The sequence below is a fragment of the Camarhynchus parvulus genome, chromosome 7, assembly GCF_901933205.1.
Source record: "Camarhynchus parvulus chromosome 7, STF_HiC, whole genome shotgun sequence".
NCBI lineage: Eukaryota > Metazoa > Chordata > Aves > Passeriformes > Thraupidae > Camarhynchus > Camarhynchus parvulus.
The window spans coordinates 37,238,928-37,266,122 of NC_044577.1; the positions used below are offsets into that span (position 1 = coordinate 37,238,928).

The 27,195-nt window shown below is 50.6% G+C and overlaps 1 protein-coding gene across 4 annotated transcripts in view; it reads left to right on the forward strand.

Annotated features, from left to right (window-relative positions):
• The window catches only part of GPD2 (glycerol-3-phosphate dehydrogenase 2), a 47,946-nt gene that overhangs the window by 7,024 nt on the left and 13,727 nt on the right, over positions 1-27,195 (forward strand). For 3 of the 4 annotated variants that reach the window (XM_030952740.1, XM_030952742.1, XM_030952743.1), the window contains exons 2-8: positions 3,011-3,118; positions 7,781-7,949; positions 9,770-9,894; positions 11,107-11,204; positions 12,102-12,265; positions 23,945-24,097; positions 25,110-25,254. In XM_030952740.1, the coding sequence (XP_030808600.1) occupies positions 3,017-3,118; positions 7,781-7,949; positions 9,770-9,894; positions 11,107-11,204; positions 12,102-12,265; positions 23,945-24,097; positions 25,110-25,254 (956 nt within the window). In that variant the 5' untranslated portion in view covers positions 3,011-3,016. Of the gene's footprint in view, positions 1-3,010; positions 3,119-7,780; positions 7,950-9,769; positions 9,895-11,106; positions 11,205-12,101; positions 12,266-23,944; positions 24,098-25,109; positions 25,255-27,195 lie in introns of those variants that run through there. The other variant, XM_030952744.1, reaches the window with a different exon arrangement.

Genomic DNA, 27,195 nt, shown 5'->3' on the forward strand with positions numbered 1-27,195 from the left:
GTTCAGAGCCTCTCCTTTCCCTGTGGCTTGGGGCCACCAGGCAGTGTTCAGGTCATCCTCTCCAGAGGAGGTCTTGTGAGCCATTTGCTGCCTGCAGAGCCGTTCCTTTGGGAAGAACCAGAGCTGTGCTGTGCCCTGGCAGAGCCCGGGGCAGCCTGGTGCCAGCGGTGCCCGGGCTCTGCCCACCTGCAGTGCCCTGAGCTCACCCAGCCTCATCCAAACACATCCTCAGCAATGCGGGCTCGTGTTTCCTGGGATGCAATTGAGCTGTTCCAGGTGTACAAGCACCGTCTGGCTGGAATGCCTGTCTGGCTTTGTGCTAGAGTGGCTTATGCTAAGGCCTATTTTCCTTTCTCTCCTGGATAAGCTTCTCTTAGGGATGGTGAGCAAGATTGATGTGGCAATTTGAGCAGCTGGTCTGCTGGGAGAGTTCCTTTCTCAGGAGAATTGCCTGTAATCGGCTCCCAGCTCTGAGGAGAGCTAATGCAACATGCCCAGGGGCCAGGCAAGGAGTGGGGAGCCCTGAGGCCAGAAATCCTCTGCACAGGGCCATCGAGTCCTTTCTGGGTGCTAGAGATGAAAGTGGGAAAGCTGCGCCCCGTGGCATGTCTAATGTCACTTCAGCTGGAACAGCTGTACCTGGCTGGGCTCAGGTGACAATCACTGAGCTTCTTAGTCAGTGGTTAGTGTACCTTGTGCAAATTCCATGGAAAGGAATGCTGGAACTGGCAGGTGTGTCCCTGGTGTCCCAAATGAAGTCTCAGGAGAGGTCCAAGGCAGGGGACGAGAAGCAGGGCTGAGTGGTGTCTGCGCTTGCAGGAACCCTGGTTCTGAGCAGGGATTGTGCTTCAGCCATCACCCTTCCTCCTGAGCTCATACAGCACGGAAAGGGCGCGCTTCCCTTTGTCTTCCTGCCAGCCAGCATCTCTGCAGATGTGTGCCACGGCTCCTTGGAAGATGCTGATTTGTTCCTTTTCAGCTCCCTGGATTTTGTGTTCTGGCACAGGCGCTTGGAGGGCTCCAGGCTCTCAGAGACTCCTTTGCTGCTGCATGAGGGGTGTGGAACCACTGCAGTACTGCCACCAGCCTTCCTTGGGCAGCAGAGCTGTCATTCCTGCCTCCTGGCAGCCTCGGGCACAGGTGTGTGTCCCGCAGTGCTGGCTGGGGTGTGCAGTGCTCCTGTCACCGTCTGTGTGCCATGGCAGCGGATGGGTGGGAGCGACGCCTGCCTGAGCTCCTTCAGTGTGGGGATGGCCACGGGACTGTTCCAGCTGCTCTTCAACTCCTGTGCTCTCCTCCTGTGCCCTCCTGGACGTTCCAGCTGCTCCTCAACTCCTGTGCTCTCCTGGATATTCCCGCTGCTCTTCCAGTTCCTATGCTCTCCTGGATTCCACCTTGTGATCCAACTTTGTGACTGTGCATAGTCTTCCTCTCTGTTTTCACAGAGGTGCTGTAGTGTTTGAGGCCAGATGTCCACAGTAACTTCCCTCCCAGGAGCTTTCTTTGCTGGGGTTTGTCTGTCACTTTTCTCTTTCACTCCCTGTCATGGCACAAAGGAAAGATGAAGCTGATCTTTTTTTTGCAGCCATGGTAAGAAGTAAATGGAAATATGATGCAGGAAAGGCAGTCATGGTGGAAGTCTCCAAGAGCATAAATGCTCCTCTTTGGAAAAACCTGTGGGAAGCCGCAAGTCTTGGCCTTCTGTACACGATCCCTTACACAGTTTGTACACACAGCAGCTCTGCATCGAATGCCTGCCCCAGAAATGGTGTGGGGGATTTCCCCCACGCTCAGTGTGCTGCTGCAGGCAAATGCTCAGGGAATTAGGTCAAGCTTTGCCTTGGGAGGGACTTCAGAACTCCTCTTGTTCCGTGGGCAGGGACACCTTCCCCTGTCCCAGGTGCTCCAAGCCCCAATGTCTTACCTGGACTGGGACACTCCAGGGATCCAGGGGCAGCCACAGCTGCTCTGGGTACCTGTGCCAGGGCTGCCCACCCTCCCAGCCAGGGATTCCTTCCTTTGAGGCATTCCAGCCTGGGAACATGTTTCCATGCCCAGCCTGGCATGGGGAGCTGGCTCCCTGCTGCTGGCCCAGGGCTGCTCCCCGCGCCTGGTGAGAGCGCTGGTGCTGCAGGGCTGGCACAGGGCTGCACACACAGTCTGGCCCTGCTTTGAGCCCTGTTGGTGCTAAATCACTGTCTGGGCACTGCTGGGGAGTGCGGCCAGTCCAGGGGGGCACGGGGTGCACGGGGTGCTGATGGGATTCCCAGGTGGGAGGTATGCTGTCCCTGACACGCTCCAGCCCCACATGCTGGGGAGGACAGTGCAGGCTGGGCCTGCTTAGCATTCCGGTCAGCCCCGTGCACGTTTGTCATTCAGGACCCGAACACTGGGTCTATTAAGAATTTGCCTGACCCACATAGGGCTGGTTTCAAGCCCTCTGAGCTGGGTGCAAAGTGCCACTCAGCGCTGTCCCTGTGCGTGCTGCTGCTTCTCGCTGCGGGCCCTGCTCCTGCTGCAGCCCGGGTAGGACGGGCTGGCTCTGGGCAGCTCTGCCTGCACGGCAGCAGGGACTGAGCAGGGCTGGGATGGGATGGGATGGGCAGGCAGCTGCAGGAGGTGGTGAGGAGCTCATCACGTCCGCTTTGCTGTTGGGGTGAGGGCTGGTGGCACTGTCACTGCAGACAGGCTGGTCCTGGTCTGCCTTTCCGTGGGATTGGCAGTGCCTGTCACACTCAGGGTCGCTGTGGGTGTGTCTGTCTACTCTGATCTAAATACTCTTTCATCCTTCAGCTTCCTCAGCAGACACCAGAGCACTCTGGCTTGCCTCTGTCTGGACTTTGTTTAGAAGTTACTAATATTGCAGTGAAAATCTCTAATTAAGATATTGCTACCCTAAATTTCAACTTGTCACAACATTGTTATTAGTTTCTTCAAATGGTTTATTCTGCGTGTACCAGATCCTGACATGGTAAAACTGCCAATTAATTTTTATCTTCTTTTCTTCCAGTAAAAAATGGCATTTCAGAAGGCAGTGAAAGGAACTGCTCTCATTGGAGGAGGTGCCATAGCAACAGTTTTTGGCCTCTCTCAATTTTCTCAGCATAGAAACAAACACGTAAGTATTAATTACAATTTTTGATAAAATAGGAAACTTAAAATCTGTCACAGCATATGTCAGGCTTGTACAATTAGTTTTAAAAAATGACCTTTGGCTGCCACTGGGGGCTTTACTTAGTTGCAGCAGGGGTGGAAAAGACCTGACTGAAGGAAAAGTACTGTCTGCACAGTGTTTTCAAGCTGAGAAGGTGGAATTGAAACCACCAGCACTACCTGTGAACATCCCAGGCTCAGCGCAGCGCTGGTGCCAGCTCTCGCTGGGTTCCTAGGGCTGGGGACAGGATGTGTGCCAGGGCAGGGGTAGGGCAGGCTCCTGCTGCCTCTGGTGGGCACAGCCCAGCCCTGGGGTCCCTGCAGGGCTGTGCCCCAGCTGAGGGGCATGGCCAGGGTCAGCTCCCCCAGCAGGACAGGCTGGTGCTGGAGCCACCAGCTAAAGCTAAAGCAGCACATCCCATGTCAGTCTGTGCACTGCATCCTGCTGCTGGAGAACACAGATTTCCCTGGATATCTGCTCCTCCCAGCAGGGCTGGAGTGCCTGTGCTCTTGAGCTCCTTTCTTCACCATTGCCCCATGGACTTGCTAGGGCTGGCAGGTTCCTCTGAGACTCCCAGTCCAACCATTCCCCCAACACTGCCAAGGCCACCATGACCCCACATCCACAATGGTCTTTAAATCCCTTTTCTGGCTGTTTCTATGGGGAGGAGGAGGAGCAGCTGGGAATGAGATGAGTCATGTCTGGGGAGCCAGGCTGGGAAGTGGATAAGGCAGGATTCTTATGGCTTCAGATACTGTTGCAGAAAATAAACCCCAGCATTTCAAGTGAGCTCCCCATCGTGCTGCCTGCCTTGCTCCAAGCTGGAAATGTTCTCTGCAGAGTCTCTATCCCAGGGTTTTACAGCCTGGCTTCATTACTGTTAGAAATTGCAGCTGCAGCTTTTAGGACTGCTAAATAAGAGGAGCTGGAAGGGAAAAGTCACCTGGAGAGCTCACTTGTTGCATGTTGTCTGCAGCACTCCAGAATTCAGGGAATTCTTCCTTTTCTGGGGATGGATGGCTACTCAGAGACAGATTAAACCCCAGGGTTTTACAGAGCATGATCATGGAGTCAAAATCACAGAGCCACTCGTGCTTTTATCCCAGCTAATTTTTCTGTACACACACATCTGCTGGCATTTTGGGTCACATCTATGCAACTGGAATTGGGTCACCGAATCCCAGAACAGTAGGGATTGGAAGGAACCTTAAAGCCCATCCCTGGAGGTGCCCCAGGCCAGGCTGGACAGGGCTTGGAGCACCCTGGACAGTGGGAGATGTCCCTGCCATGGCACTGGATGAGCTTTAAGGTCCCTTCCCACCCCAGCCATTCTGGAGTTCTGTGATTTGGCCTCGAACACTCAGACACCTGCACGGCCCAGGTGGCACAGTGAGCCTTTGCTGGCTGCTTCACCAGCACTTCCAGCACTGGTGGGGACACAGAGCTGGACACAGACCCTCCTCCTTCCTGACTGCATTGCTACGTTCTGGTTTTGGGCCTTTATTTAATGCATCAGCCTCAGCAGGCTGGTGCCAGGTGTGAGATGGGGTGTTCTTGGACATGCCAGGTTCAACTGGAGACCACTGGTGGCTTTTCCTTCCCCTCTCCCCTCGTGATCACTGAGGGGAAAGGCAGTGCTTTGGTTTGGAGTTGCAGGATTCTGCTGTCCTTTCCCAACCCTGCTCTTCCTGGTGTGTGAGTGTGTTGTTGGTCAGTAGGAATTGCTCAGCAAGGTGAATCCAATAGTGTGATAATATGATAGTGCATCAGGGCCTGCTTTGGGGAGTTCTAATTACTGTATTTTTTTGTGTAAATGAATAAGGATGATGAATTTGACTCTGCAAACCTACCTGGAGATTTACAGTAGCAAATTAACGAGAGCACTGGATTATGGATTACTAGATCACTTTATAACTTGATGATTAAATTCAAACTGCCAAACTAAATTCCTCTCACTAAGAGCGTAATCAAAACCATTCAGGGAACTCTTGCCTGAGAAATTGTAGATATAAACAGCAATTGCTTATTTCAGTAAACACACTTGTTCACTGCCAAACTAATCACGTTACTGCAGATGGAATCCCTGTGTGCAGCTTTTCTTCACTTCCCCATTTAATTGACAGCAAGATGCATCATATCTATATCAATTCCTAGTACTAATCACTCTGCTTATATTCCAGGGCTAATCTCCACACTCTGGCTATACCAGGGGCTGGATGCTGGGGACTCTGCTCTGGGCTCTGCTAGGAGCCATTTGTTGTAAATAATGGGTTTAAAAGCAAACCTAGACATGGAGTCAAACCCACCTGATGCCAGTATTTCTGGAACTCCAAATCTCTCTTTTCTGCTGTTCTGTTATTTTCCTGAAGTTGAGTAGCATGCTTGGAAATTTCTCAGGAAATGTAGTGCACAGTAAATTTGGAGGTGGGGATTTTCCTTCTCCAGAGCTCGTGGAAGTTGATCACGTGTCACTGAGCTTGATCAGCCAAAACCCATGCAAGATAGGGTGTTTTTAGTGTTCCCAATTTCCTGCTTGTCACTGCTGTCTGGCAGTGCCAGGGTGGCCTTTAAGGTCCCTTCCAAGCCAAGTCCTTCTGGGATTCTGTTATATGCTTTTATTGTACTTGGGGGATATAAAAGTTTTATGGCAGTGCTGGAGCCGACAGGGCCGCTGAGAGAGCAAGGCAAGAGGCAGGAGGACGTGGGGATGGGCAGAATTCCGTGCCCAGGAGAATAACGTGGCAGCTGAGTTTCTTTGAAGCTCTCGAACTTTGTCCCTGCTGCAGTGATCTGTGCCAGCAGGCACATGTCAGTGTGTCAGCACCAAGCCCATCAGGATCCAGCTGTCCTCCCAGCCCCGGGGTGCCTCAGGAGCTGCAGGCGGTGTTTGAGGGCTCTGTGTGAGGGCTGCTGTGCCTGTGAGCAGAGTTTGCTGCCTTTGCAGCTGGGCACAGCTGGGCACTGCAGCTCCTGGGTGCCCTGCATGGGCTGGGGGACAGAGCTGATCCCACAGGGATCACTGCACTTGGGAAAAAACAGGATTTCTTATAAATCTTATTTTTTATTTCTTATCCCCAGTCGCTCTCCAGCTCTCCTGAGACCCTTTGGGCCCTGGAGGGGCTCTGAGCTCTGCCTGGAGCCTTCCCTTCTGCAGGGGAGCATTCATTCCCAGCTCTGCCAGCCTGGCCCCAGAGCAGAGGGGCTGCAGCCCTGCAGCAGCTCCAGCACCTCAGTAGATGCTCAGCATGGAGTGGAGGAGTCTGTGTCCAGCCCCCCTGTCCCCAGGGACTGCATTGTACCACAGGGGCAGTGACGGTGGCTGCTGCTGTCCTGAGGGATTTTCATCAGCTGCTTGCATTACAGTCAATATCATCCCTGACTGCAGGATGAACCTGCCCATTAATTATCCTTGGAGTATGCACTTCCTTGAGTCATGGCTACTAGTTTTTAGATTTTATTTTCAGCTCCATAGCAGAGAGAGGGACACAGAACTAATGCATTTAAATCATGATACTGCCGAGGAATGAGCAAATAATTCTGAACAAAAATATTTAGGCTGCATGCACCATATAATCTGAACTGAGGCTTTTTGTGCTTGGCTGGAAAGGAGTTTCTGTGGTTTGTCACTTGAATTTTTATTAGTCTGCTCTTTCCTGTCTGGGAGATCTGGGCAGAAGCTATTCTGCATAGTTAAGTCTGCCATTTGGCCTGGAGACTGCACCTAAATTAGGTCTTAAATTAGGGTTAAACAGGTTTTTCTGGTGTTCAAAGTGTTTATAATTTTCAGGAAAGTCTGGAAACGTTTAGAAGTCAGTTTAAGTTGATGTTAAGAGCAGAGAGCCTTCAGAGACTGCTCAAACCCTTCCCGCTTGAGCCACGGTCCCTGGTAGGTGACTGAGCATCAGCCCTTCTCTCCCCTGGTCACTGCACAGACAGCAGCATTGGCTCTGGGAATATCAGCCCAAAGAGATCCCCAGGGCCATTCCAGGAAAATGGGAACTTGTCTGGAAGCTGCCACGTTGTTGAGCTTTGTCACTTTAAAGCTGTATTTTAACATGCTGTAGGACATCAACTGCATTGCTTAGAAGTTTCTCAAAAAGGAGGTGAAATCAGAGTTTCTTTGGTGTTTCAGGGCACTACGTTTGACAGTCACACCACCCCTGAACCTCATTAAACTTGAGCTTGGATTAATTCACTGCATGACATGTAAAATGTACCCTCAGCTCTGCGTCCTTTGCTGTGGTGAATTTTTTGGTGGAGAGCCCAGAGCCCAGCCATGTGTCTGTTTATTAAAATGCTTCCTTTGTAGTGTTTATTAAAATAATAACAGCATCCTGTTACATTTGAGAGTTCCCAGAAGTAATGAATACAGGTAGTAACACTTGAGTGCAGTGTTACATTGAGGTGGGCAAGGTGAAGTAGAGGTGTGGTAGCATTTTATGCTTTTGGTACTGTTTGCTCCTCAGTGTTTAATACAATATGACTGTTAAAAGTGGGGGCAGTGGCTGGGAAGAAGTGAGTTTACCTTTGTGGCTGTAGAAGGGGCTGTGTTTGGGGGTGTGTGTCCCCGCAGGTGTGTGTGCAGAACACAGCCGGGGCCTCATGGGCCGTGTTCCACCTTTGCAGGGTGCCTTGGTGCAGGTGCAGGCTGCAGAAGCTGTTCCGGCGAGGAAGGAGCATCTCCCCACGAGGGAGCAGCAGCTCGTGGCGCTGCAGTGCCGCGGGGAGTTCGACGTGCTCGTCATCGGCGGGGGAGCCACGGGCTGTGGCTGTGCCCTGGACGCAGCCACCCGAGGTGAGGGCTGGCCTTCCCCTGCGGGCTCCCTGGGGGCACCTGGGCTGCAGCAGGCTTCTCTGGGGGCTTGTCTAAAGTACCCCGAGGTAGAGGCTTGGCTATCCTGGCTGGGAAACCTGTGCTCTCAGAAGGCAGAAGGACCTGGGGAAGGTCCTGTGGCCATGGTATTTTCTGAAAAAGCCTTCCTTTAGGATTTTTTCTCCTCAGAAGCCAAGAAGCTTCAGGAACAAAATGTAAACAATGATTATCTGCTGCTGTGGATGCAACAGGTGGATCTGCGATTGGTCTTGTGTGGTTGTTTCTAATTAATGGCCAATCACAGCCCAGCTGGCTCACACTCTGTCCAAGACACAAGCCTTTGTTATCATTCCTTCCTTTTCTATTCTTAGCCAGCCTTGTGATGAAATCCTTTCTTCTATTCTTTTAGTATAGTTTAATATAATATATATCATAAAATAATCAATCAGCCTTCTGAACCATGGAGTCAGATCCTCGTCTCTTCCCTCATCCTGGGACCCCTGTGAGCACCATCACAAGGTCATGCAGCACAGTCTCCCCACCTTTGGAAAACTGGCCACAGCACAGAGCCCTGAAGCTCTCAGGCTCTTTAACCTGGACATGCACCTCAGGAACAGAGGCAAAACCCCAGGAGAGCCTTTCAGTTTGAGCTGGGAAACGCTCATCCAGCAGGTGTGGTAGTATGAAATGGATAAAGCAGTAGGGACTGAGCACAGGAGAGAAGTCCAAACTCCGGCCTGGTTGTTATATTTAATAACACAGGACAAAGATCTCACTTCTGCCTCTGCTGTGCTTTGGCAGAAAATGCAGTTGTAAAGCAGACAGAAATTATTACAGTTAATCTCTGTTTATCCTTTTCTTGGGTGTACTGGTTATATCAGTAGGTCTCTGAGGTGTGAAATATTCACGGGCATTTGGTTAATGAGTTGTGTCTCGTTGCTGTTCATTCATGGAACTTGCTCTTTTATCGTGTTTGCTTCGCTTAACAACAAATTTTGCTTTTGTGTGTTTGATAAATCTTCACCAAATTATTTCTGATTGTGTCCATTAATCTTCAGTCACATTCGACAAAAATAAATTGCTCTGATCTTTCTAAGTTACCAGTAATAATTAGATTTTTTTAAGCACATAAAAGTTTTGGGAGACCCGTAGGTGTTAAAATCTCAGTGTTGGCGCTGCTGAGGCCCCTCGAGTGCTGTGTCCAGTTCTGGGTCCCTCAGGCAAAAGGACATTGAAGGGCTGGAGCATGGTTGGACTCAGTGATCCTGGAGGTCTTTTCCAGCCCCAGGGATTCAGTGGTTAAGGCTGATCTGGCTGTTTCCTGTGTATGTCAGAATTCCAAGCGTGCCCCACGGGTTTGGGCACCTCTGAGGCAAACTGCAAGTAAGCAGAGCTGCCAGTTGTCTCCCTCTCTGGAATGCCACTTAAATGGTTGCTGAAGAGGTGTAGAGCTCCCTGCTGCAAAGGGTTAAAAGTGTCCACAGAGCCCCTCTGTTCCTGCCATGCATCCAAGCTGTCATTTCCCTGGGGAGCATGCCCCCGTAATGTGCAGTAATGCTTTTCCATTGTGAAATACCCAGCTTTTAATGTGCTGCTGTTTAAGTTCTGCTTTGACTTTTCCCTCAGGAAGAAGGCTAAAATTTTTCATTACAATATAGACAGTGCACTACACTTTGAATACAAATTTATCCATGTACAGAGTAATTTTTCTTGTGATTGTCTCTACCCTAGAGAAGTGTCTTTAATGAATTACATACAAATTGTGTAATTTAAGAAGTTAATTTGGTTTTCTGGTAACACAGGACTAAAAACAGCCCTTCTAGAAAGAGATGATTTCTCATCGGGGACCAGCAGCAGGAGCACTAAATTGATCCATGGTGGAGTGAGGTACCTCCAGAAGGCCATCATGAAGTTGGATTTCGAGCAGGTAATTTTTTGTGCTGGTTGTTCAGCAAGAATTGCTGGTAGGCACTTCACTGTCCCAGTTAGAGCTGAGTCTCCTTTTGAGCTTTCCAGTGCTGGATTGCAGTGTTGTGTTCCACAGGCACTGGGCATGGGAAGTGTCTTCTCTGGGGGAGCTTTGATGGGCAGTGTCACTGCCATGCCTTGCAGGCTGTGGGTTTTGGGAAAGGCAGGCAGAGACAGGGCTGATGCCAGAACAAAAAGAGCTTGAAATAAAATAAAATTAAAAGAGACAGGCAATGTCATGAACTGGGGGGAGTGAGTGGCTGTCCTGTTCTGGAATTGTCTGGAGAGAGAAAAGATGGTAAATGAGTGATTTAATTTGGAATGGGGAAGAATACTGTAAATGAGCGACTTATTTTGGAATAAGGGGAAAAAAGATGGTAAATGAGTGATTTATTTTGGCATGGGGAAATAAAATATGGTAAATGAGTGAGAGTTTATAAATGCTTTTGTGCATTCTTGTGTGGGTGGAAGCCTGATATTCCTGTTTTGAGGAATCACATTGTCTTTCCATTGGAGCCTCTCAAAGTATGTTTTAGTGGTTGAAATGCTGCTGCAGGAGTGGTGACTTTTCAGGGGAAATATCCAAACCCTGCAGTTATCCACATAGAGAAACTCCCCTTTTCTGCCAAAGAACAGCTCCACATTGATGGACATTGATTGGTTTGGAGAACCCTTCTGCATTTGCAGCTTGGAGTTGGGATGGGGTTGAGCTGTGGGAATTGGCATGGAGCTGTGCTGTGGGATCAGTCGTCGCCCTCCTGAAGTGCCTCCTGCCCCTCGTTAGGGCAATGTGGCTTGTTGAGCTTTATGTTCAAATGAAAAATTATGAATTGTCCTGCCAGGACACCAAGATGAAACTACCAACGCTTTATTTTATCGGGGATCCTTTCCCTTAACCTTTGGATTTCTTGGCAGATCGCAGCGAGAAAGCCCAGTGACAGTGGTGGGAGGTGTTGATACTTGGGTAAAGTCTGGTATTGAGTGTTTGCCCTGCTGCCAGGGCTGGCTGCTGTGGCACTGACCCTGGCTGGGTTTGGCTGGTGTTTGGCACTCCAGGGTGGTGAGGGAGGGCTGGAGGAGGGTGGCACTGACCCTGGCTGGTGTTTTGCAGCACAGGATGGTGAGGGAGGGCTGGAGGAGGGTGGCACTGACCCTGGCTGGTGTTTTGCAGTACAGGATGGTGAAGGAGGCTCTGGAGGAGCGTGCACACCTGCTGCAGAGCGCGCCCCACCTCTCAGGTGCGCTGCCCATCATGCTCCCCATCTACAAGTAAGCTCTGCTGTGCCTTCTCTCCTTTACCTTGGCTTCTCACAAGCAAACCCTGGCCTGGGAGGGGTTTCTAAAAGCTGTTCTGGGGGAAGTTGCTGGGCTGCAGAAGCACAAAGTTCTCCTGTGCCCAGCCAGCAATTGCTGCTTCGGGGGGCACATGCTGGGGTGCAGCCCTTCAGTGCCCTCCAGCACCCCAACAGGGACAGCTGCCAAGAGCTCTCATTCCCAGGATGTATTTGCTATTCACCCCTGTCCCCCCAGTGTTCCCAGCAAGGTGCTGTTCAGTCCCTGTGGGCACAGGGCAGTTGGGTGTGCACAGAACAGATTCCTTCTCCTCTGAGGAAGGCACTCAGTGCTTTGGGTTGGGTTTTCAGCCTGCAAGAGCAGTTACTCACTGGAACAGGCTGCTCAGAGCAGGGAGGTTTTGCTGAAGGAACTTAATTTTATTAAGATCATTCCCTTTTTTATTATTCCTGTCTTAGTGGGAGGGGCTTGTAAGAGCTGGAGCTTGAGTAGGTCAGTGGCTGCCTGCATTTATTGTGGTCCTGTTTGTGCAGGAGGCCTTAAACCCTGCCTTGGGGGAATCCTCTCAGCTTGCACACAGCTCCAGTATCTCACACAGAGGCACAACAGCCCCGTTTAGATCCTGATTTTAGAGCAAATAAATCCTTGAATGTGCTTGACTCACTGCAGGGAGTAGCTCAGTTGAAAACAGTGGCAAACAACACCTAAGTCTGGAGTATTTACATTGTCTTGTTGCCACGAGCTTGCAATGCTGAGCAAGGAGGAACTGCTGTAAGAACATTCTGTGTTCTGTATTGCAGTAGCAGAGTGTGCACGCACTTGTAAATGCTTCATTTGTCTCTTTTCTCACTTGCCGGTGCTGTTTCCCCCCAGGTGGTGGCAGCTGCCATACTACTGGATTGGGATCAAGCTGTATGACCTGGTGGCAGGCAGCCAGTGCCTGAAGAGCAGCTATGTGCTGACCAAGAGCCGGGCCCTGGAGCTGTTCCCCATGCTGCGCAGGGACAAGCTGGTGGGAGCCATTGTCTACTATGATGGTGCGTGGCCTCTCTGCCTGCTCTGGGCTCCTGGGCTTTGGGCTTCAAACACGAGTGGGGGCCTGGAGATTGTACCCTGGCTCTCTGCAGCCTGCCTCTTAATTGTTAGTTTGGGAGAGAAGTCATGTTTTCACAGCAGCAACTTACTGGATGTAAGAGAAAATGCAATGGCTTTTCTTGGCTAGTGGGTGTAGAGCAATGTCAAAGTGGTCTGGTGGAGATGTGGTTTCTGACCTTTTGGCAGCAGAAAGGTCTTCACACAAGGTGGATTATAAAGGGAGTTCTTTTCCCTTTGTAGAACTGCCTTTAGAACAACTCATCAAAAGGGTTCTGCGTTGGGAAGAGCTCCGGAACCACACTGGACCCCAGTGGGGTTTGTGAGGCTTCTGGCTAAAGCTCATGTTGTTCATTGCAGGTGTCTCAGACAGAGCCCAGCAGCGTGGAAATCAATTAAAAATTCATATGTATGTGTGGGAATATGTATGTGCAGATTCTTGTTTGAGAGGAGGGTTGGATTTAAAGGATGGACTTGGTGTTTAGTTGATTTTACTACTGATAGAAGCAGCATTTTTTAATCTTATTTTTAAGGTCTGGAGGAAATGAGAGCAAAATTTGCAAATGTAGCAAAATTTGTTGTGGGATTATGTGGCGGGTTTTTACCCAGCACTAGGACCTGCCATACACAGCGCACAGAGAGGGAATTCAGGTTTATTTTTTCCATATCCTGAGCTATTCCTTAGCTTGTTTTAAGGGATCCCAGGAGCCTGCCAGAAGAACGAAGTGGTTCTCTTAACTGTAATTACACTTCTCATAAGAGCACTATAGCTTGAAATCTATTTATAATCTAGTGAAGTTTTTTCTGATTAAATAAATAATTTGGCTGTATCGTGGCTATTTACTACTCCAGCATCCCAAAGATACATCTTTCAGGATAGCCTTAAAATTGGTTTTCATGTTTCTTACATGAATAATTGTTTTAAACAGTGCTGTAAATCTGAAGATTCAACATCAAGATGCCAGGTGGGCTTTGATGGCAAACACAGGCAGGGCAGGGCTCCGAGTGACGGAGAGATGTCCCTGGAGGTTTAGTGCCATCCCAACAGAGGGAAACAAACCCACACTCAGTATTGGGAAGGAAGAGTAAAATAGAAAAAAAAGGGGGGGGAAGTCTGTCTTGCTTTATTTTGCTTTCTCGATAAGATACAGCTTAGTTATCCTCGGTTTTAGGCAGCACGGAAAGAAATGCTGTTTTGAATTAAAAGCTCTCCAAGCTCCACCAAGCCTCAGTTTCCCTGAAGAGTAAGATGGGTTTGAAGGACTCAGGGGTGAAATTTGTGAGTGGATAATGCACATGTGAGTGTTCTGAGGCTGCACCTAGTGCAGAATGAGGACTGCTGTCCAGCGGGAGCGCTAATTCAGTTGTGAACAGGCCACGTTTCAGCTCACTCCTGTCTGTGTCACTCTGCTCTGGGGTGGCCCCCGGGGCAGGCGGGCTCCCGTGGGGCTGGGGCACATGAACTGCTTTGTCCTGATCAATTAACCTGTGTTCTGGCCACAGGAAATGGGCTTTAAGTCACAGCATTTCAGCAAGTTCCCTTTAGGTCTTGTAAATTAATGTGCTTGAATTTTAATGATGTGCTCTCACACCCTAAATCCAGAGGGATGGAGCACAAAGGGAGAGGGAATGGAACTGAAAGTAGAGGAGGGGGTGATGAAATTAAACTTGTTTTAGTGCTTTCAGAAGGATTAGTCATAAAATAGAGTATTAAATAATGGCAAAGCAGAATACAAGTCTTAAAATAGGTGACATCTTTCTCTTCTCTGTCCATCCCTTCTCTCTCCCCCAAAGAATAAATCGATAAATTGGCCTTAAGGATGGAATGTCTTAACCGTAAGTGCAGTTCAATGCAGTTTTCCCCTATTTCCTCACTTTCCTTTATTCCTTGTCCCTGTAATTGTTGCAAAGAGAGCTGTTAATGATGACAGCTGTGGATCCCCAGCACCGAGGGGAAGAGGTGCAGACACTGCGTGTGCAGGTTGATTTTGGTGTGCTGCAGCCCTGCCCAGGGCTCCCTGTGTTTGTGTGGTCCCTGTGGGGCCGCTGGCACCTCCAGCCATCCATAATTCATGGGCACGCTGCGTTCCCAACCGCGCCGGGGTCGTCTTCATTACATCCTCTAAATTGTTTATACAGGCACAAAGAAATGGTACATCATAAACGTTGGAAGTACCAGCAAGAGCAAATCACAGCCTTGTCCAGAGGCTATTCTTGCTCTGCCTGAGCATCGGGAAGCCAAAGCATATGTTGGATGTTAGCCGGGGTGTACACAACGTGTCCTATTTATTCAAGGTTTGCTTTGAAGCCACAACTTACAAGTTTGTTTCTTAGGGGGACATGTCAGACTGCATTTAGCATTTGTTGGTATTAGGATACTCCTGAATAGCAAAAAGGCAACATTTTGGGGGGAGAAGGCGGCTGCTATCTGAGCAGGGATCTGTCAGATCCACTTAAGGGCTGCGGGAGAACTGGAGGGGAGGCACAGGGAGAGGCTGGGCTGAGCTCAGGATCTCGGGCAGGATTGTTCCAAAGCACTTTAAATGGAAGAATTAATCTCCATTTAAATTATATAGAGTTCATTATGATAAGAACTAGGAAAACCATTAAAGCAGGCATCCAGCTGGCCAGAGTGTGTCAATGTAAAGTGTTCAGCAATTCCAAGTGGCACGGTTCTCTGTATGATACATTATTTTTCTGTCTCTGGGTGCTTGCAGGCTTCTTTAACATATTTTGCCTTGTAAGAGCCCTTAGGTAGGTAAGAAAAATCTGTGTTCTGGAATCAATCCTGAATTTAAGATTCTAGGGCTCTGCTGACCGTGCTTTCTGAATTTGCTGTTATTTCCTGAAAGAAGAAATTAACATATGCTGTGTCTGGGACTCTCTTGCTACATTGAGGTATTGGATTGTTTAATGTCTTGTTCTACAAATCTCCAGTATGTTTACTGGGATGTAAGTAGTTGTTTTTTTGCTTTTTGCATTCTCAGTAGTTTTGCATGCATTCTCTGCTGAAATATTTTAATATGGGGGTTATTTAAAAGTAGAAAAAGCCTTGGCAGAGGATTTCACTTTCCCTGTTTACAGCAAACCCCCTGAGAAATCCTTCCCAGGCACACGAGCACACGCAGACACACACACAAAAATCAATGCAAAAGAGTAGGGCATTCATTAAGCTGTCAAAAATGGAATAAATGCTTTTTTTTATTTGGGCTCTTGTAGCTATTTTTGCTAGGATTTGAGTGTGTCCTGAATTATGAAATGTTATAGCTTTATAATTCATGTTTGACAAATGGATATTTGGAGATGTTGAGCTGTAATAGGGGTATTACAGACAACTCTGTGGCTGTTTTCCTTCCCTGGATATAAAAACTCTGACAGTTTGTCACTGAACAGACTTTCCATAGGTGAATTTAAACACGCGGCTGCTCATATTTCCTGGTGTTTCCAGCCTGAGGCTGGGTGGGAGAGAGAAGCCTTGCAGGCACGCTGACCATGGTGTAGCTGGGAATCACTCGGTGTGTGTCTGTGCCCTGTTGTGTGCCAGGACGTTCTGCATCGCAGGGCTGCCCGTGAAATCCTGCAGGGTGTGGGGCTGCAAGGGGCTGAGAACCCAGCACAGAGCTCTGGAGCATTCTGGTGCTGGCACGGAGAGGTAGGACCAGCTCCCAGGGGTGCAGGTGCAGAGAGCCCAGGATGGACCTCTGGAGCATTCTGGTGCTGGTGCTGGTGCTGGCACAGACAGGCAGCCCCAGCTCCCAGGGATGCAGATGCAGAGAGCCCAGCACAGAGCTCTGCACCGTGCTGATGCTGGTGCTGGCACGGACGCCCCGGGTGAGGCCCAGCGCAGCCGCACCGGAGCTTGCTGGCACAAGGCAGCCCCGGCTCCCAGGGGTGCAGAGAGCCCAGCACAGAGCTCTGGACCGTGCTGATGCTGGTGCTGGCACGGACAGGCAGGACCAGCTCCCAGGGATGCAGATGCAGAGAGCCCAGCACAGAGCTCTGGACCGTGCTGATGCTGGTGCTGGCACGGACAGGCAGCCCCAGCTCCCAGGGGTGCAGAGAGCCCAGCACAGAGCTCTGCACCGTGCTGATGCTGGTGCTGGCACGGACAGGCAGGACCAGCTCCCAGGGATGCAGATGCAGAGAGCCCAGCACAGAGCTCTGCACCGTGCTGATGCTGGTGCTGGCACGGACAGGCAGCCCCAGCTCCCAGAGCTGCCCAGCTCCCTCGGGCACACGCTGTGCCTCGCCGCTCCGGTCCCGCCGTGCTTTCCCCGCCAGGGCCCTTTTATCATTTTCAGAAGGGATAAAATCAATGGCCTGCACCAGCTGCATGTTTAACGCAGTTTTGCCTCTGTCGGAGGTGCGGGCACAGCCGCGTGGCTGCAGGAGGAGCCCTTTGCTCCCGACAGAAGGGCGCTGCCTGCCTGCTGCCCCAGGCGCCTTCCCAAAAGCACCGGATGATAACTGCGTCTCCTGCTGTACCTGTAACAATTTAATCGTGTGAGTCAGCCCAGTCAAGCATCCCCAGCTCATGGCTGGGAGACATGAAATTCATTGTCATTATTGTCCCTGTCATTTTGGATCATTATATCCTGCTGCAGAATTTTCCTCACTCCAGTGCTTTCTTACCTCCAGGAAGCAGGGATTATGGCTGAGGTTGGGGTGGGGGCAGGACTGTGAACTACATTTACCTCAGGGGAGCCACAGATTAAATTGGCTTTGCTTTCTGACTTGCCGGATTCATCTGTTTGTACGCTCTGGGTTTAAGGTTGGAAATGATGAATATTCCGGTGAATTCAGGGCCTCTCTCTTTTCTTTTTTTAATGCTTGTATAAGCAAAGGATGGGGTTTGTGTCCCTTAAGAAGTGAACGGGGAATAATTCTTCAGATCGTGTTACCAAAAAGATTTAAGATTATTCCTGAGCAAGACGACGTTACTTGTTCATTGTGGCACAAACATCTGCGTGGTCCCCGGTGTGTCGTGGCTTTCAGGGCAAGGGATGGAGCTCTGCTGTGAGCAGGGGCTGTTTGTGGGAGCTGCAGTGGGTCACGGGGTGCCAGGTGCGCTGCTCCCTGTGGGACGTGTCCTTGGGAGGGGAAGTGGGCGATGGAATCCCTGCCCATTTCATTGCTCCCAGGGAACAAGGGACAGGAGCAGAGGAATTGGCCCCAAGCTGCCCAGGGGAGCATCAGAATAATGTTAGAAACAACTTCTCACTGCAGGAGTGGCCAGGCATTGTAGTAAGTTGTCGGTGGAAGTGGAGGAGCCAGCATCCCTGGCAGCGTGCAGGAGCCATCTGGATGTGGCACTTGGGCCATGGTTATGGGGAGATAATGGTGGTGCTGGGTGGTCTGGAAGGTGTGTTCCAGCCTTGCTGCTGTGGGCTCTGTGATCTGTGGGAGCGGGGCTGCTCTCTCTGCTGTGGCAGGGCACTCTGTCCCCGCAGGCATTCCCTCCCTCTGGCCAGCGTGGTTCCCAGGTGGGCTCTCCTGCATGGCACAGCAGCGGCTGGCCGAGCTCAGCGCACGGTGGCTGATACGTCCATCACCGCTTTGTTGGGAGCTAGAAACCAGCACGGCTGGCCCGATGGGAGCTCACCCTGACGGGATTCTCCCCCTGGGAGCCGTGGGTGGCAGCAGGGACACAGCGCGCTGTGGTGACATCACGGGTCCTGCCTGGCGCGGTGGCACGGCCACAGCGGCCCCGCTGTGACAGGCGCTCATGGTGACATTTTAGCGCTGTTTCCATAAACTGACAGTGACAATGTTTAGTTTCATTTTAACACGGTGCTTTTCCTGCCACTGACACGGCAGTCACAGTGTAGTGACAAGTTGAAGGCTGATACAAAAGAAGTGGGAAACAACGTAATTATAAAGCAGTCACACAGAGCCAGAATTCCAAATTTTGTCTGTCACTGGATGTGGTGGATATTGTGGCTTATTTTTGTGGCTTTCTGGGATCTTAGTTTCAGTAGGAGTTTTAGCTCCTGTGCTGTAACTTGGCAGCAGACTCGATCAGACAGACATTTGAAGGATATTGGGATTTCTTCTGTAAAAACATTTTATGGGTTTTCTGCCTCTTGCTTGCGTCTTGCTTTGTTTATAACTACAGAATTTGGAATAAATCATAGTGGAACAGGGGCATTGGCTTTAAACAGACAGAGGGCAGGTGTAGGTGGGAGATGAGGGAGAAATCCTGCTCTGTGAAGGGAGTTGAGGCCCTGGCACAGGTGCCCAAAGAAGCTGTGGCTGCCCCTGGATGTGTCCAAGGCCAGGTTGGCTGGGATAGTGGAAATGGTCCCTGGTAGGAGGGTGGAATTGGACAAGCTTTAAGGTCACTTCCAACCCAAACCATTCTGTGATTCCAAGAGTAGGGAGATTTAGCTCTTGTGATCTGAGCTGGTGCTAAATGGCAGAGGTCAGAAATTAAGGTGACTACTACTGGGTTATTTAAACTGGATGTGTCAAATCTGAGTTTGGATCTGTTGGGATCAGTTTAGCTGTGAGAAGGCTGGAGGCTTCCCTTGCCATGCAAGCTCACACTTTGGGCAGGTGTTAGAGAGCTGAAATGTGGGCTGTGGTTATTTCCAGTGCATGTTCAGTTGTTCACCGTCCTTCCCACCTGCTTGTGCCTCACTGCGGCAGCACGGGTGCCCAGGGCACAGCAGGGCAGGGCTCTGCCTGAGCTGCAGGCACAGCCGGGAGTGCTGTCGCTGTGCTGCTGGGGGAAGGAGCTGATGGAGCCGGGTCAGAACGTGTCCCCCTGGAGCAGGACAGGAGCAAGGACACGAGTGCTGCACAGCCTAGAAAGTCTGGGAGTTTGCAGCAAATTCCACTTCAGCTTCTTGTGATTCAGAGAGCTGGAGAGTTCAGGTCTGAGGGCATTGTTCTGACTTGTGACTCACGAGTCAAAGGGGACATTCCCCCTGAGCTTACTCTGCTTGTTTGGGGAGGAGAACTCGCTGAGCTCTCGCACAGAGGAGTCTGGAACGATCTTGAGTCACTGCAGCTGATTCATCGTGCCTGACTGGGATCTAACCCTTTCCATATGCACAACAGCTCCTGGGCTCCTGCTTAATGCTTGTAATAAAACTGCTCGTGCAATTAAGCACTTCCTTAAAACCATAGGAGAGGGACAGTCTTGGGGACTTAGTGTAGTTGTATATATCTAATGTACATGTATAATTGTGTCATCACTCACTAGCCTTCAGTGTGGTGAGGCTGGGGTCAGGTTTGTGGGTACACAGAGAGAAAACCTTGAACAGGAAAGGATCTGGTTTCCTGTGTTGCTTTGTTGTGTGCCTGCAGTTACCTGGTGCAGGGCTGCAGTAAGGAACACACCTGTAGGCAGGTGAGCTCTAAGGTCCCTCTCATGCCCAGCCTGTCTGGGGCTCTGTGGATCGGTGTGACGGGGTAGTTGTCAGAGTGACACAGGACAGAACATACCAGAACTGCCAGAGTGCCTCATTCACGCTCTGGTTTTCGCACAACGCTCCTGAACCAGTCCCAAACAAATCTCTCTGGTCTGTGGGCTTTGGTACCACTCCCTGCTGGCTGGGGCTCAGCTCTGATAAAAATAAAATTGAATGTACACTGTGTGCACTCTGGGGGAGGATCCTGTGAGTGCCAACGGAAACATTGTCTGTTCTGATGTGGAGAAATACAGCATTTGCTACTAAGGAGTGAAAATAGAATTCTCCCAAATTACACAAAAATAAGAAATTATAAACCAAATGGCATCACTGTTGGGCTTAACGTGGTGTGGGATAGACTTACTCAAACTGTCTTTGCACACTAAATGTCCTCAGCAGTGTGGCTTCCAGGGTTGAGGGGTTTCTGAGAGGGTTCAGTGTTAATTTGGTCAAAGCACTTAGGCCAGTGTTTTGGGAAAAGCTGGGTTGACTGCCCTTAGTAAAAATGAAAGTATCTCTTCATTGTCACCATGTTACAGCAGGTGAAAACAGCAAATAAGGGAGGGATGACTCTTTCAGTTTTCCTCGCCATTTTCAAGAGGCACTACTCAAGGAGCTGCAGAGAGCTCAGCATGTTTCCTCAGTTGGCTCAGGGAAGCTTCTCCCAGTATGCTGAGCTGTGGCTGCCTTCTGTTGGGATGCAGCAGGTGAGAACTGGCACCGTGCAAGGGACAAACGCTCAAACCCAGCCCTGGAGCAGCAGCGTCCTCTCCAGGCAGGGCACTGGTGAACATCTCTTCGTGGGGAATGCCCCAGTTACCTTTTCACTGGGTTGCCTACACTTAGGAGATTTAAGGGATCTTCAGGGGCATACTCACTTGTGGAGAGGATGCCAAATTAATTTGGCTTAGCCACTCTGTTGTTAGAAAATAACTTTTTGGCTGATGTATTTGAATATTCTGGTTCTCTGTTCAAGTGCAGGATTTTAATGTCATTATCTAGGGAGAATACACACATGCCAGTTGGCAGGCCTTAAAAACAAAAAGAGGCAAAACCCAGCTGTTCTGAGTATGGAACCACTATCCTGTGACCCCATCTGTCCTAAACTGCGCTGTTGTTCTCCACAGATGATAAATTCCCAAGGTGGGAAGTCACTCTTTACTCCTTTCAAACCCAGACCTCTCCAGATCTCTGCTGTTCATGTTGTGAAATACTCAAACACTCCACACTGTAGGTCACATCAATCTGAAGCCAGTGTGTTTTTCTAGCCGTGTAGTTAATCAGGAACTGGTTATTTCCCAGTCCTCTGCCTGCAAATGCATTCCATGGGCACTCAGTTGCTTTTGGACAGCTGAGGAGTGAGTAATAGCATGGGGGTTCTTGCGTCAGAATAATGATGAGGGGAAAATGGATGAGAGGTTCAGAGAAAGGAGGAAAATGTTGTTTTGAGCACAGTGGTCCAAATCCTGGCATGTGCTGAGAGTGTCCTGAGCTCACTCTGACTTTAGGAGCATTGGGAGGCTCAACAAAACGCCGAGCAGCCTTTGGATTTGGGGCTTGCTAAACAATTGTTACTTGGAAGTTCAGTTTTATAGAAGCTCCCCATTTTCACATTATTTATTCTGCTGATTGGCTCCTCCGGATTGCTTTTGCTCTGGACAAATAAGTGACAAATCTGGGAAGAGGCAAACTCGCCAAATTTAAACAGTCAGGGCTCCATAGACCAGAGCTAATATTGGCTGAAGTGGGGTCGTGCTGAATGTGATGAATCCCACACCAGGGCACCACAGGAGGGGCATTTGTGTCGGTGCCACTGGGGCCCTGCTGGCAGGAGCAGACTGGGGGTCTGAACGCCCTGGCCCCGGGGTCCTGCTGCAAGGAGGGAGCAGATCCCCTTGTGCCAGTGGCACGGCAGGGTTGGGGTCTGGGGGCCCTGCCTGAGGGGGGCTGCTGCATGACACGTGACAGCTGAGGCCTGTGGTGCCGTGGGTCAGGCTGGCCCAGTTCAGCCCCAGGGAAAGGGGGATGTCTCCAGAGCAATGAGCTCCTGAGAGCCCTTGCCTTTGGGCTTCAGGCTAGGGAACACTTCCTGGATTACAGAATCACTGAAGCATTTATGTTGGAAAAGCCCTCTGAGAGCATCCAGTCCAAGCTGTGACCTCATCAACCAGCCCAGAGCACCGAGTGCCACATCCAGTCCTCCCTTGAGTGCTGGGTTCCTCTGGAATCCCTGTTGTTACTTGGAACAGCTGCTGTACCGCAGCTTGTCGCTGTCCTTTGTCCCTTTTTCACCCAGTGCTCCCTCTGCACACGAGCTGTACCTTCTCCCAACCCTGCCTGAAACTGGGCAGCTTTGAGGTGAACCTCATAAGGTCATTTATCCCTCCTTGCCACGGCAGCAGCAGCAGGGCCCGTGCATTTACTGAAAGCTTTGCCTGCCAGCTCTGACCGATGGTTGTTCCCTCTCGTGCATCTCGTGTGATGGAGCATCCCCAACTTTTCCTGACATCTTGCTCAGTTGTTTTGCTGTTCTTCCGTTGTTGCAGCTGATTCTGGGCATTGTTTGCTGAGTGGAATTGGAGTTACTGTTTGTTTCTTCATCGGTGCTTTATCATGCTGCTGTTTCTGCACACTTTGTGTAACTTTTTTTCTCATTGCTGAAGACGGATGGCACTGCACAGCCTGGGCTGGGTTGGAATGAGGGGTTTGGGGAGGGGAGGTGGCGCTTGCGAGGCCATTGATCCCATCTTTATAACTTTGCCCTTTTAGCTGGGAACAGATGATTTGCACGGGGGTTGGAGATTTGCGCAGGCAGAATCCGAAGGACCAAACTTTACATAAACCATTTATACTAAATGCTGGGAATGCTGGCAACATAAATCACCTACAGTATCTATTACAAATTTATCACTTTACCAGTATGGTCCGTGATAGCAGTGGTCCAAGCAGGTGGGGAAGTGAACCTCAGGAAGTTTAGCCTGCTTGGAAATTAATTATTCAGGACACACAGAGCCTGGCCCCTTCAATGTATAGTAATTCTTTCCAGCCAGCATCCAGGCCTCCAACTTCAGTGTAATAATAAATAGGAAAAGTCTCAGGTGAAACCAGTATTTCAGAGTAATTAATCATCTTCCCCTCACAGTCCCTCCACCTCTCTCTTGGTTTTCTTTAACGAGGGAATTTCAGTAATAAATCTTTAATGATATGTGTTAAGAATCCTTCATTAATTCTTGTCCACTTATTTCTCTTTTTTGGTTGCTTTTATGTTGTATGTTGGGAAGTTCAAAGGAATATCCAAAAAAAAACCCAGTTAAATTTGGCAGAGTCTCTAAAAGGATGTTTAGGATGTAGAGTGTCATGTGTTCACTTGGTAATCGGACTTGTTGGTTAATACCAGTTGTATTGTCAAAATCCTGGGTGTGGGTACCGAGTTAGGGCAGGATGATAAAGGAAAGGCAGGGATGGTTTGTGTGCTGGAAGGGATGGTTTATGTGCTGCTCAGTGCAGCGGTACAGACCCTCGGCAAGAGGCTTGGTGTGTGTGGGGCAGGCACAGCCCCGTGTCCGGCAGGCACAGCCCCGTGTGGGGCAGGCCCAGCCCATGTGTGGAGCAGGCACAGCCCGTGTGGGGCAGTCAGAGCCCTGTGAGGCAGGTGTGGGGCAGGCACAGCCGGTGTGGGGCAAGCATGGGGCAGGCGCAGCCCGTGTGGGGCAGGCCCAGCCCGTGTGGGGCAGGCTCAGCCCGTGTGGGGCAGGCCCAGCCCGTGTGGGGCAGTCAGAGCCCCGTGTGGGGCAAGCATGGTGCAGGCCCAGCCCGTGTGGGGCAGGCCCAGCCCGTGTGGGGCAGTCAGAGCCCCGTGTGGGGCAGGCACAGCCCGTGTGGGGCAGGCACAGCCCGTGGGGCAGGCCCAGCCCGTGTGGGGCAGGCCCAGCCCGTGTGGGGCAGTCAGAGCCCCGTGTGGGGCAGGCACAGCCCGTGTGGGGCAGGCACAGCCCCGCGTGGGGCAGTCAGAGCCCCGTGTGGGGCAGGCCCAGCCCGCGGGACGTGCTGGACGCGGCGGTGCCCGCCCGGCCTGGCCCTGCGCGTAGAGCCCGGCAGCGAGCGGCCGTAAGCGGTACGCGATGTGACAGGGACAGCTGTGACAGATCTGTGCTGACACGCTGCCGCCGCGCCGGCCGTGCTGCGGGTGACGGCTGTCCTTCCCTACAGGACAGCACAACGACGCGCGCATGAACCTGGCCATCGCCCTGACCGCCGCCCGCTACGGCGCTGCCACCGCCAATTACACCGAGGTGCAGCACCTGCTCAAGAACTCGGACACGGGCCGCGTCTGCGGCGTGCGCTGCAGGGACGTGCTCACCGGTGAGTGTGGGGTTTGGGGGATGTGTGGGGTTTGGGGTGAGTGTGGGGTTTGGGGTGTGTGTGGGGTTTGGGGGATGTGTCTGGGGTCTGTGGGGTGTGCTGCAGGGACGTGCTCACGGGTGAGTGTGGGGTGTACAGGGTCTATGGGGTATGTATGGGGTTTGGGGGGTGTGTGTGTTCTGCGGGGTGCGCTGCAGGGACGTGCTCACTGGTGAGTGGGGTCTGTGGGGTGTGTGTGTGTGTGTGTTCTGCGGGGTACGCTGCAGGGACGTGCTCAACATTCAGTCTGAGGTTTGGGATGTGTGTGTGGGGTCTGCGGGGTGCACTGCAGTGATGTGTTCACCAGTGAGTCTGGGGTGTATGGGGTCTGTATGGGGGTTTGGGGTATGTGCAGGGTCCACGGGATGCACTGCAGGGATGTGCTCACAGGTGAGTGGGGTCTGTGGGGTGCACTGCAGGGGACAGTGACACCCTGTGATAACACGGGCGGGAGGAGCAGGGCCACTGCTGTCTGCAAACAGCCCTGAACCAGCACAGGAGCATCTTTCTGGCCCATGCCATTAGTGTCACTCAGCTTCCGCTTCTGTCACATTTCTCACTCAAACCCCAGTGTTTTGGCAGGCCAGACTGAGTCTGGCATCCTAGCCCTTCTGTCAAGCAAAGATGACATTGTAAAAGGCTCCGTGCTTACAGTAGTAATCCCATTTACTGCGTCTGTGGGCTGAGACTGAAATCTCTCTTCTTGAGAGGCAGATTTCAGCTGAGCAACTTCCACCCCGCCTGCCTCTTTTCTGCCCTTACAGATAAGCTGGGATTCCACTCTAAAGCATTTTCTCTCAAATCTGGTGTTGGGTGAATACTTAGTTAATTTTTAGAACCCATCCCAGCTGTTGTGTTCAGACACACAGGGTACACTTTACAGTAGGTTGAGTTCATAGAGAGATGAATAACAAAGAGCATCAGTGAGCAGGAAACAAATGGTGTCTGTGATTGATACTGTTTTCTTTCACAGGGAAGGAGTTCGATGTCAGAGCCAAGTGTGTTATCAATGCCACGGGACCTTTCACAGACTCAGTCCGCAAAATGGATGATCAGGAGGTGCCCAACATCTGTCAGCCCAGTGCAGGCGTGCATATCGTGATGCCTGGTTATTACAGGTGAGGCACGGGGAGCCTGCTGCCCGTGTGACACCATTTGTAATCTCTGCTGCTGCTGAATAAATCAGCTGGGAGGGGCGCACCACTGGCTCTGCGGCAGCTCGCCGTGCACAGTTTGACTCTGATTTTTGTTTGTGTTTTTCAAAGAGGATCCTGGCGCTGTGCCGGTGAGGAGAACAATTTCATCTCTTCAGAGCAGACTGAAGCCGTGTAGTTTTTAGTTAGAGCTGCCCAAGGCAGGAGTCCTGCTGAAGCAGAAGGCGTTTAGGCAGCACATCCCCAGGTGTGAAAGCACCTGTTTCAGTGATGCCTTCCAGCTGAGTGTGCTGCTGCTTGGTCACCCCCTCAGGGAAACAGGGAGCATGTAAAACCTTCCAGAGAGGTTGCACCTTCGTACAGAATCTCTTGTCCTGTTAAATCATGGAATTCCAGAGTGGTCTGGGCTGGAAGGGACTTTAAAGATCGTCTTGCTCCACTGCCCTGCCTTCACATGTGAAACTCTCTGTGCACTGGGTCTGCCAGGATGTGGCTCTGCTCAGAGAAAACAGGAGTGCAGAAGCACAGAATAAGTGAGAGCATGGGCAGTGTAATCAGTAATGATAATTACTGTCACGGCAATAGAAGTAGCTCAGAGTAGCACAACCACGTTTCCTGTGGCCCCAAACCCATGTGCCCACCCGTGGAGGTTTTGGTGGCCAGGACGTGCCCTCCATGTTCCAGGAGAGGTTCCCGTGGCACTCTGCTCCCTGCAGTCTCCTGCTCCTCTCCCTGTTTGCTGTGCAAAGCCAAATCCCCTTCTCCCAAGCCAGCCTTGTCAGTCGGAACTCAAATATTGCCTTTGGTTCCTGAAGTCATTAGCATCCTAATGGAAATTCCCCTTTATGGACTTAGCCCACTTGTGTTGATACAGTGCCCTTGCAGTAATGCCTTCCACAGCCCCTCTCAGAATGGGAATTCAGCCTTCCAGTACACCAGGGGGTGCTTCTGCCAGAGCTGTCCCAACAGGACACCACCACACACTGTAAAATTGAGGCATTTTTGGCCTGGTGTAAAATCACCCCTGCATCCTCTTCTGTTTTTTTTTTTTTCCATTTTTGTATCTTTCTCCATGAAAAATGGTAAAATGACCTGATAGCTGCTTTAAAGTACTAAAAATGTGGAGAAATGGGCTGTAATCCCAGTTTCCTCATATGCCAGAGAAGGATGTGTGTGATTAGCTTTATGGCCCTACACAAAAACATGGAAGGCTTTGGAACCTGGACTCACTTGGTAAATTCAAAGTAGAAGATGGCTGGATATGCTTGAGAGCTCTGATTTATTTATTCTGTAATAACCCAATAATTTTAATTGGAAATGTGGAGAATTCCTGTTCTCCATGTTCCCCGGTGTATGTCAGCGTGTGGGCATTACTTTCCTTGGAAAATAGTATCTGCCCACACACTGCCTCCACAGCACAGCTGATAACACTGCACTGAATTTCCTTGGAGTGGGATAGCTGAAAGCAGGGATCTGTCTGCTAAATAGAAAACACTCGTGGGATTTAATCTTGCTTGTATCAGGCCTTCCTTCTCGTGGTGCCAACGAACTCTGCTCAGCGCAGGAAGGTTGGCATTTCCACGTGTGCCCTGTGAATGTGTTACAGGATTTTGGCCCCCAGTCACACAAATGATTTTTTTAAAACATGTAGAGGGTTTTAGTTATAAATATAGTCAAGATTTTGTAAAACTAATGTTAACCTAATGCATTCACTCCCCATGGGTTTCTTACTCATTGAAGTCTTTCATTAATAGTCCCAGAATTCCTCCCCTCATTAATTAGGCTTCCTGCCTGGAATGTGTCTGTGAAAGCAAGGCTTTTTCCTCTCCCTTCTGACCAATTTCAGATGTTTCTGTCTTTCTGGAATTTTCCTCTTTGCTCTGCATTCCACATTCCAGGTAAACT